This window comes from Dryobates pubescens, chromosome 35, assembly GCF_014839835.1.
Source record: "Dryobates pubescens isolate bDryPub1 chromosome 35, bDryPub1.pri, whole genome shotgun sequence".
Classification (NCBI taxonomy): domain Eukaryota; kingdom Metazoa; phylum Chordata; class Aves; order Piciformes; family Picidae; genus Dryobates; species Dryobates pubescens.
In genome coordinates, this window is record NC_071646.1 from 2,605,247 (window position 1) to 2,615,194 (window position 9,948).

General features: G+C 54.7%; 1 protein-coding gene across 2 annotated transcripts; it reads left to right on the forward strand.

The window, feature by feature from the left end:
* Positions 1-373: 373 nt before the first annotated feature.
* Positions 374-8,370, forward strand: DYRK3 (dual specificity tyrosine phosphorylation regulated kinase 3). 2 transcript variants are annotated; one of them, XM_054176398.1, is made up of 3 exons: positions 374-522; positions 1,372-1,487; positions 6,634-8,370. In XM_054176398.1, exons 1-3 carry the CDS (start codon positions 483-485, stop codon positions 8,206-8,208), a joined length of 1,731 nt encoding a protein of 576 aa, XP_054032373.1. In that variant the 5' UTR covers positions 374-482; the 3' UTR covers positions 8,209-8,370. The 2 variants fall into 2 exon arrangements, with proteins under 2 accessions (XP_054032373.1, XP_054032372.1); XM_054176397.1 differs by having other exon boundaries at positions 1,376-1,487.
* The last annotated feature ends 1,578 nt before the right edge of the window (positions 8,371-9,948 follow it).

Here is a 9,948-nt window from a genome sequence, read left to right on the forward strand (position 1 = left end):
TCCTAACGGAGCCTCTTCCCCAGCGCTTTGTTCTTGGGGGGGATGGTGGGGGGGTGGTCTCCCGGGGCGGGGGGCACCGAGAGAGGCGAGAAAGAAGGGGTAACGAAACCCGCAGGGTTCAGGAGAAACGTGGCGAGTGTTTAGCGAGGAGGCTGCACCCCCGCTGAGCAGCCCCGGTGAGCGGGGAGGGCTGCAGCAGACGGCGAAGCTCCGCTGCCAGGCGCCGCTCCTCCCGCCTCCCCCCCCCCCCCCCCGCCCCGCCGGTGTCGCCGCTGCGCACGCGCCGGGCGGGCGGTTCGGCGGGGGGGGGTTGGGGGGAGGGGGGGGGGAACGTTCCCGTGGCAACGGCCGGGCCAGTGGCGGGCGGCCGCAGCCTGCCCGGAGCCCGCAGGCTGGTCACGGCAGCTCTGGACGGCGGAGAGCGGGCAGGCGGCGGCGGCGCGGGGCCCGGCGGGGGATGGGGGCCGTCTCCCCCCGTCACCATGCTGCTGGGCAGGAAACCCGAGGCGCCCCTCGGTGCAGGTGAGGCGGGCGGGTGGGTGGCGGCCGCCGCCGCGGGGCCCGCTCGGGAGGGTGGGAGCGGGAGCGGAGAGGGCCAACCGGGGCCTCTCGGATTGGGGGGGGGGGGGGGGGGGGGGGGTCCTAGAGGGGGAAGCGGGATGGCGGCCTCGGGGTGTGCCCGGGGCAGAGCGAGGAGGCAGCGGGCAGCTCGCTGCGGGCAGATGCCCGCTGGGGCTTCTCCCGGGGGCGAAAAGCGGCGAGTCCCGGGCGCGGCGAACGATGCGGGTTTAACTTCTTGAGAAGAGTATTTGCGGTGCCAAACCCGCACGGCTTCACAGCTCCCCACCCCCCCTCCTCCTCCTTCCCTTGCCCGTAAATCTGCTGGCTGTAATTCCCAGATATCATTTTTAAGGGATAACCTACTTTAAGGGATAGTCCTATCAAGCGTTTAAGCGAATGCTCGATTTCTGGGGTCGTTCCCAGTTCGGGATTATCCTGCTTAAGGAAGGGGAGGGGAGCAAAGAAAACCCCCACGAGGAGCAGGGCTTAGTTAATGGTTCTGAAGGTTATGTTTGCAGTGCAAAAGTTGAGTGGAAAAAGAAACCCCGAACGACAACAACAGCGGAAAAAAAACCAACCCGAACCCAGAAGCTCTAAACAAAACCAAACCCTCGCGAATTAACATTTCTCGAGAGCTTTAAGCTCAGTTGTGGCATTAAAATCCGGTTAAAAATCAAAGGTGGTTTAATGAGTGGCCGATAAGTGATGGTTTTCCAGGCTGAAAAGGTGCCAATTGAGACACGTTTCAGCGCTTGCCTTTACCGAAGGGAGCTGTTGTGACTAACTGGTTTGTGTATGGGATGTTTCCAGGCAGGTTTGGAGATGGATTGTATGACTCCTATATGAGGATAGATCAGATTAGGTACCAAGAGCCTGCAAATGAAGAGCACAGCCCCTTGGGACTTCCTGCCCTTGGAAGAGCTAATGTGAGTATTTGGATCCGGGTCCTTCAGGCTGGGTGGTGTGACAGAACGATCTGGGAGTTGGATGGCTTCCCCAGGGAGAATAAATTAGCAGATTGGGATGTTGCAGCTTTGTGGTAGCTTATTAACATCTCTGCTTTCTACCAAGCAGAGACATGATGTGGTGTTCAGGGCAGAACTTGCTTGGCAGCCTCAGAAGCCCTCATGTTTTGATCAACAAAAGTTATTTTACAGGAGGCTGAAGTGTTGTGCTGTGTGTATCCATCCACACATGCTTTGCTTTACCTCTTGCATGTTTCCATTTTAGTTTCCCCTCGTGAAAATTCCAAGAGGGAAAAAGGACTGAAGAAGAGCAGAAGGAGCAGTGTGGGTTTGCATTGCTGCCAAACAAATGTCTCTTTCTCCTCTGCAAACTTGGGCATTGTCTGCCACTTTGTTTGCTTAGCAAAAGAGCTCTTTGGGGGCTGAAGGTGTTAAGGTGCTTCTTCCTAGGTCTTTCCCAACCTGGTTTCTCCTTCCCTGCCCCTTCTTTCTCCCTTCCCTTCCCTGCCCCTTCTTTCTCCCTTCCCTTCCCTGCCCCTTCTTTCTCCCTTCCCTTCCCTGCCCCTTCTTTCTCCCTTGTTTGCTGTGTCTCCTCAGCAGATGTGGGGAATCATTCCTTAGATTGATTTAAGCAAGCAGTGGTGGTCATGTGTGGCTGCACAGTGAGCTGACCTCGATGTGGATTTAAATATGTTTTGGCTCTCGTTGAATTGTGGCAGAAGTGAAGGAGTTTTGAGTTTAAAACCTCAAACCCCCCCTCTAAAAAGTGCAAGCAGACACTTCACTGAGTAATGGGAGATGTGTTTGAAAATCATCACCTTATGGGAGCTCATTGGAGAGGATAATTAGTGTGATCTGTGCTGTTCAGTGAGAGACCTCAGCAGCATGGGGCTGTGCTTTCCCTTTGGGGCAATATTGAGGGAGGTGTGGGTGATCCTGCTCTGGTAGGGGGGGGTTGGACTATAGATGATCTATTGAGGCCCTTTCCAGCCTCTGAAATTCTGTGATTCTGGAATGGGGAGATGTGTTTAGTAGAGGTTGAAGAGTTGGGGGGTGGTTGGGTTGTTTTTTCACAGGGGTGTGAGGACTTCTACACTGCAGTGTTTGGTAACCAGGCAGAAAGAATGGCTCTATCCAGCCCTAGTTGTATTTAACTCCCAAGTGTTTTGCTTCACTGGTGTGTTCTTCACCTGCCTTTGGTCCATCAAGCCTGCTGAGTTCTGAAGGCAAGGTTAAAGATCAGAAGGTCCCAAGTTTTGCCATGATGACACATCAAGCACTGCAACCTCAGTGCTGCCCTGCAAGCAGGGACTGAGGTGGAGCATGCAAGGATGAAAAGGATGCTCAGTTTAGTGGGAGAGTGTCTGGAGCTAAGGGACATTTGGCTTTCTCCTTGCAAGTGGGGTTTTTTTTTGTGTTTCAATGTAATGCTGAGGACTGAAGAGTTGTGCTGTCTGCAGCTGTCCCTCCTTTCCATCTCAGCTGTGAGGGGACATAAATATCTCTGCCTGGAGAACAATTCAGATTAGCTCAGCACTCAGAAAACAACTGCTGTGCTTCTGCAAAAGCCAGTGGTGTAGGAACTGCCTGAAGTGTCTCCTCCTCAGTGCCAGTGCAGTTTGGTGAGGATGTGAAAATCCACCACAGGCTGCCACTTGTGTCAGCAGCCTCATCATTTCTTGGCTGCTAGGAGCACTTTTATATCCCTAGCACAGAACCTTTTGCAGCCTGGGATTTGTGAAAGAAGGCTGTTGAAAGCAAGCTGATGTCACCCAGAAGCCATCTGACTTCATGTGTAGCTCCTTGGAGTTCAGGGTGAAGGTTGGTCTCTGTTTGGGCCTCACCATCACGTTGGCAAAGGGGTTGGGGTAGCCCTTAGAAGGTTTAGTCCTGCGTACAGAATGGCTCAGGGGCCAGGTCTGAGCTCCAAGGAGCTGGTTCTGCATCCAGAAATAGCTCCAGGAGAAAGGAAACCATGAATTGCTTGTTTATTTAGGGCTTGAAAGGTAGAAAGTCTTGGCTGAACCCAACGAGCACGAGTGGATAATGAGTTCCTGCAGCTAGAGGGGGCTGCCCCAGAGACCCTTCTCTGCCACGGGCTGTGTGAGGGTGGCTGTTGGCGCAGGGGCAGCTGTCTCTGCTCTGAATCACGGCGATAAAAGAAGCACACAATGGAAACCCACGGAGGGAAAACACCCAAGTTTTGATTGCACGGGGGGAAGAGAAGAGTTGTGCTCCGGGACGGGCTTGTTTTGGTTTGCTTTTCTGCCCTCCCTCCCTCTCCTGCCCTCCCTGGATAGCTTCAGCAAACAAACAAAGTGTGAACCTTGTGCCGGCGCTTGTGTTCCCTGTTTGTTTGTAAGCTCCCCGGGGGAGCTGCTGGGCTCTGGCAGGCTGCTCTGAAAGCCTCTTGCTCTTATCTCCGAGGTTCAGCCAGGCTGGGAGAAGAAGGTGTTTACTCCGAGTTAGCAGGGCTGGGCTCGGGCTTTCGTTAAGGCTTTCTGCAAAGGCGTGGCCCTTACCCTGGGCTGCCTTTTGGGGTCGATAGGACACAGAGAAGTGGAACTCAGCAGGATGTATCTGATGGCTCCTGGTCAGCCTTGATAAGGAGTGAGACTTCTGCAGGAAATGCCCTTTTTTGGGGAGGGGAAGGGGGTGCTTTTGGGCAAAAGCTAACATTTAGAGGGTGGAAGGGCTCTCCAGAGGGATCTTGACCAGCTGGACACATGGACTTGTTGAATGCCATCCTGTTGGACTCTGCCCAAGTGCCAGGTGCTGCACTTTGGCCACAGCAACCCCAGGCAGTGCCACAGGCTGGGGTCAGATTGGCTGAGAGCAGCCAGGCAGAGAGGGACCTGGGTGTGCTGGTGGATGGTAGGCTGAAAATGAGCCTGCAGTGTGCCCAGGTGGCCAAGAAGGCCAATGGCATCCTGGCCTGCATCAGGAACAGTGTGGCCAGCAGGAGCAGGGAGGTCATTGCGCCCTGTGCTCAGCACTGCTTAGGCCACACCTTGAGTCCTGTGTCCAGTTCTGGGCCCCTCAGTTTAAGAAGGACATTGAGAGACTTGAAGGTGTCCAGAGAAGGGCAATGAGGCTGGGGAGGGGTCTGGAGCACAGCCCTGGGAGGAGAGGCTGAGGGACCTGGGGTTGCTTAGCCTGCAGAAGAGGAGGCTGTCTCTTGTTGCTGTCTCCAACTCCCTGAAGGGAAGTTGTGGCCAGGTGGGGGTTGGTCTCTTCTCCCAGGCACCCAGCACCAGAACAAGAGGACACAGTCTCAAGCTGTGCCAGGTGAAGTTTAGACTGGAGGTGAGGAGAAAGTTCTTCATAGAGAGTGTAATTGGCCATTGGGATGTGCTGCCCAGGGAGGTGGTGGAGTCCCCATCCCTGGAGGTGCTCAAGAGGAGATTGGATGTGGCACTTGGAGCCATGGTTTAGTAGTCAGGAGGTGTTGGGTGCCAGCTTGGACTTGATGATCTTTGAGGCCTCTTCCCACCTTATTGATTGAATGATTGCCAGGCAGCCCCAACAAGCAGCCTCATCAACAGAGACACAAGCAGTTGGTTTTGGGTGAGAATGTTTCCTTCCCTTCCTTGCTGCCTCTGCTGAGGTTGTAGCTAACTCAGAAGGAATTTGCTTTTCCTGCTGTGGATCTGCAGGGTTATTTATATATGTATATATGGTTTGGTTTGGGGTTGGTTGTTTGGGTTGGTTTTTTTTCCCCCTCCCCTCTTCTGGGTCGATTCCTGTGAAGATATTTCGGGTTTCAGGGGTTGGGTTTGGGCATGTGCCTCAAAGCTTTATTTTTAGATTAAAGGGTGAAATGGAAAACAGATGTTGCTTGCTCTTAAGTCGTGGCTTCTGCAGTGTGGCACAGGGTAAGACAACACCTCTCTGCTGCCTGGCAGCCCGGAGCAGCCAGCAGGACAGGGGAGCAACTGCTGTTGTAGTAAGAAACTGAACCCCGGGGCCTGGAGTGTTTGCCGAAGGGCACGAATGACGAGCTGCAGAGGGCTGGGAGTGCTTTCCTCACCTTCCACGCCTTCGTTTCAGATGTAAATGCTTGAGCAGATGGCAGGCAGGGGCAGTGCTTACAGGCTACTGTCTGCTAAGCTGGAGTGAGAGATCTTCCTGATTGTTCAGAGCTTCCAAGCCCGTCTGAGGTAGTTGTGCCTCTGTTGTGATTTCAGAGGGAGCTGAGGTTCTGGTGGCAATTTCCACTTCAGAGCAAACCCCATCCCTTTTCTTTCCCCTGGGCATGGGTTCTCTTGTCTTGCACTGTCATCCTCTTGCTCCTCGTTCAGCTTGGCTACACCACCCTGATGTGGGAGAGGGACTCGATGGTCTTTGAGGTCCCTTCCAACCTTGGTGATACTTTGTATGAGGGCCTGTGGTGATAGGACAAGGGAGAGTGGTCTGAAACTAGAGCAGGGGAGATTTGGATTAGATGCCAGGAAGCAGCTCTTTACTCTGAGGGTGGTGAGACACTGGAACAGGTTGCCCAGGGAGGCTGTGGACACCTCATTCCTGGAAGACTGGATGAAACTGGTGGCAGATGTCCCTGCCCATGGCAGGGGGTTAGAACCAGATGATCTTCAAGGTCCTTTCCAACTCAAGCCATCCCATGTCCCCTGCTGCCACCTCTTTGTCGTCCTTTGCCCTCCTTGCCTTTGCAGCGTCCCTGACCCCTTGCTGTTGTGTTGCATGTTTCAGACAGGTGCAAGCTGCATCTGTCCTGGGTTGTGTTTGCTGCACCCACGTTGAAAGCTAAACATAGCTGTTGCCCTGGCTGTTTGCTGACTGTGTGCATACTGCTGGGGCTAGGTATTGTGTCCTTGTGTGAGGGCTTGGCCGCCTGGCCTTTACCCTTTATGGGCTTTGGGGTGCCAGGCCTTGCTTCAGTGCTCTGTGGCCCCTCCTTTAACCCTGCTTCTCACTGGGAGCCCCTTCAGCTCCAGCATCTTGTGTTGCTCCTAGAAGAAAGGCAAAGCTCGGTGGTGTTGCTGGGGTTTGGGTTGTGTGGTGTTGGTTTGAGCCCAGGCCTGTGCTTTAAAAGATCAACTGAAGCTTTTGGGCTTGGTTAAATTGTTGTTGTTTTTCCCATCTGTAGGTCTCTAGCAACAAGCTTGCAATGAAGGACCACCCCCTGGCTGGAAGTCAGGTCAAAGTGGAGCAGTTGTTTGAGGACTCTGGCAACAGGAGGAGCAGCACTCTCCAGCCTGCAGGAATCCCTGCTTCAGAAAGAGCTCTTCCTTCCCTGACCAAGGATAAGAGCACAGAGGGCATAAGCACTTGTAAAGGGGGGGGTGGCTCCTCCAGGGCACACAAAGCCATTTCCCAAGCTCCAGAGCAAGCTGTCAAGCAGTACAAGCACCAGTTGTCTGCTTATGAGCAGCAGGAGATCTTTAACTTCTCTGAGATCTACTTCGTGGGGCCGGCCGCGAAGAAGAGGCAGGGAGTGATCGGGGGCCCCAACAACGGGGGCTACGACGATGACCAAGGCAGCTACATCCACGTGCCCCATGACCACCTTGCCTACAGGTATGAGGTGCTCAAAATCATTGGCAAGGGCAGCTTTGGGCAGGTTGCTAAAGTCTACGATCACAAACTCCACCAACACCTGGCCTTGAAGATGGTTCGCAACGAGAAGCGATTCCACCGGCAGGCGGCCGAAGAGATCCGGATCCTGGAGCACCTGAAGAAGCAGGACAAGACAGGGAGTATGAATGTTATCCACATGCTGGAAAGCTTCACCTTCAGGAACCACATCTGCATGACCTTTGAACTCTTGAGCATGAACCTGTACGAGCTGATCAAAAGGAACAAGTTTCAGGGCTTCAGCATCCAGCTGGTCCGGAAGTTCGCTCACTCGATCCTGCAGTGTTTGGATGCCCTTTACAGGAACAAGATCATCCACTGTGACTTGAAGCCGGAGAATATCCTCCTGAAGCAGCAGGGGAGGAGCGGAATCAAGGTGATAGATTTTGGGTCCAGCTGTTTTGAGCACCAGAGAGTCTACACCTACATTCAGTCTCGCTTCTATCGGGCGCCGGAGGTGATCCTGGGGAGCCGCTACGGGATGCCCATCGACATGTGGAGCTTCGGCTGCATCCTGGTGGAGCTGTTGACCGGCTACCCTCTTTTTCCCGGGGAGGACGAGGCAGACCAGCTGGCCTGTATGATGGAGCTTCTTGGCATGCCGCCCCAAAAGCTCTTGGATCAGTCCAAGCGGGCCAAGAACTTCATCAACTCCAAGGGGCACCCTCGCTACTGCACGGCCACCACGCAGGCGGACGGCAGGGTGACCCTGACCGGCAGCCGCTCGCGCCGGGGCAAGGTGCGGGGCGCCCCGGGGCACAAGGACTGGGTGACGGCTCTGAAGGGCTGTGACGACCCTTTGTTCATAGAGTTCCTAAAGGAGTGTCTCAGCTGGGACCCTGCCACCCGCCTGACTCCCGGCCAAGCCCTGCGGCACCCTTGGATTTGCAGGCGGACTCCCAAGCCCCCCGGCGGCGCCGACAAACCCTCCGCCAAACGCATTGCCGGCTACACCGGCTCCTTCCCGGGGCTGGGATCCAAGCTGCCCCCTGTGGTGGGGGTGGCCAACAAGCTGAGGGCAAACCTGGCCTCTGACTCCAACAGCAGCATCCCTCTCTGTACTGTGCTGCCCAAACTGGTCAGCTAGTGAAGGGCTCAGCGCCTCCAGGACGCGCGGCTGGGTTTTAACCGCGGAGCGCCGTGGAGAGGGGAGGCCAAAAGCTTTTAAGGGGGTCGACTTTTTATGAGAGGGCTAAATGTTGACTCTGAGGAGAGCTTGGTCACAAAGGTTCACGTTTCAAGGGCTAACTCGGAGCCAGTTGTCTCAGCCTGGCTGTGTGGTGCCTCACACAAGGCTCGGCTCAGCTCCGGGGGGAGGCGGCAGGTGGGGAGATGTGCTGGTTCGTGCTGGTCTAGGAGCCCAAAGTGCTCCCTGGCAGGGTGGTTTCCCTTTGCCTAAGGCAGCAAGGAAATTGATTTTAACCCCCCTCCCCTGTTTCTCAGTTGCCTCCAACTGGACTCTTGTCTTTGTTATGCTGGGGAGAGAGCTTTCCCAAAGGCACAAAGGGCTTCCTGGGATGCTCTAGGAACCTGCAGGTGGCTCACTCCTGTCTGAAGGCTTCTCTTTCCTCTGTGCTGCCCCTTCACTATCCTGACAGAGATGTTTTACAAGTGCCCTGGGGTTGGAGGCACCAAAGGAATGTGGTGTGGGAATTTTATCAACCTGAAGCAGTTGTTTTTAACCCTCCCCAACCCCCCCCTAAAGGAGCACAGGAATGCCTTGAAACCCAGAATGCAGCCAAATAAAACCTCTGAGCACCTGCTGCTGCCCCTAAGAAAATCTACAGAGAGCTGGGGAGAGAGTTCAGGCTCAAGGCTTGGCCCATCACAAGCATGAACCAGTTGGTGGAGAGCCTAATGAACCAAGTTTGTGGTTTCTTTGGAGCTCGGATTGTTCCAGGGGGGGTGGTGTGGGGGGTGTGTGTTTGTTATTTGTGGTGGTGTTCCCCAAACAAAAGCATTGGGCTCCCAGGAGTTGCTCTCTAGGTGGTGTTGAGATTCTTGTTTATAGGCATGAGTGAGGTTCTGGTCAGTTGGAAAATCCTCTTCTGTGTGTAGAGAGACTCCCAGTGGGGAGCTCTTGACTGAAGAGCAGATGTGGCACCCCTGTCAGACAAGTCCAAGTGTTTAAGGCCTAGGAGTGTAGCTGGAACATGAGGAGTATGAGACACAGACCAGTCCAAGTGTTTAAGGTCCAGGAGTGTAGCTGGACTATGAGGAAGGGGAGACACAGACAGGTCAAAGTGTTTAAGGTCCAGGGGTGCACCTGGACTATGAGGAAGGGGAGACACAGACAGGTCAAAGTGTTTAAGGTCCAGGGGTGCACCTGGACCATGAGGAAGGGGAGACACAGACAGGTCAAAGTGTTGAAGGTCCAGGGGTGCACCTGGACCATGAGGAAAGGGAGACACAGACCAGTCCAAGTGTTTAAGGTCCAGGGGTGCACCTGGACCATGAGGAAGGGGAGGCACAGACAGGTCAAAGTGTTGAAGGTCCAGGGGTGCACCTGGACTATGAGGAAGGGGAGACACAGACAGGTCAAAGTGTTTAAGGTCCAGGGGTGCACCTGGACCATGAGGAAGGGGAGACACAGACAGGTCAAAGTGTTGAAGGTCCAGGGGTGCACCTGGACCATGAGGAAGGGGAGACACAGCCACACATCTGATAATGGGGCAGGGAAGATTGTGGAGGTGCAAGGATTGGTGGATCCAAAGCCAAAGAGGCTGTGGGAAGATTTGCTTTGTTTCTCCTGGTGGCCCCTTCAGGTCCTGGAGAGAGCCATGCCTGTGTTTTCTCGTTCTGGTAGTGCAGGAGTCTGCATTTCCTC

Excerpts from the sequence above, each read along its gene's own strand:
- DYRK3 (XM_054176397.1), top strand. The coding sequence starts at position 458 with ATGGGGGCCGTCTCCCCCCGTCACCATGCTGCTGGGCAGGAAACCCGA. Across the intron at positions 523-1,375 it reads CGAGGCGCCCCTCGGTGCAG|GTTTGGAGATGGATTGTATG; the intron begins GTGAGGCGGGCG and ends GTTTCCAGGCAG. Across the intron at positions 1,488-6,633 it reads CTGCCCTTGGAAGAGCTAAT|GTCTCTAGCAACAAGCTTGC; the intron begins GTGAGTATTTGG and ends TCCCATCTGTAG.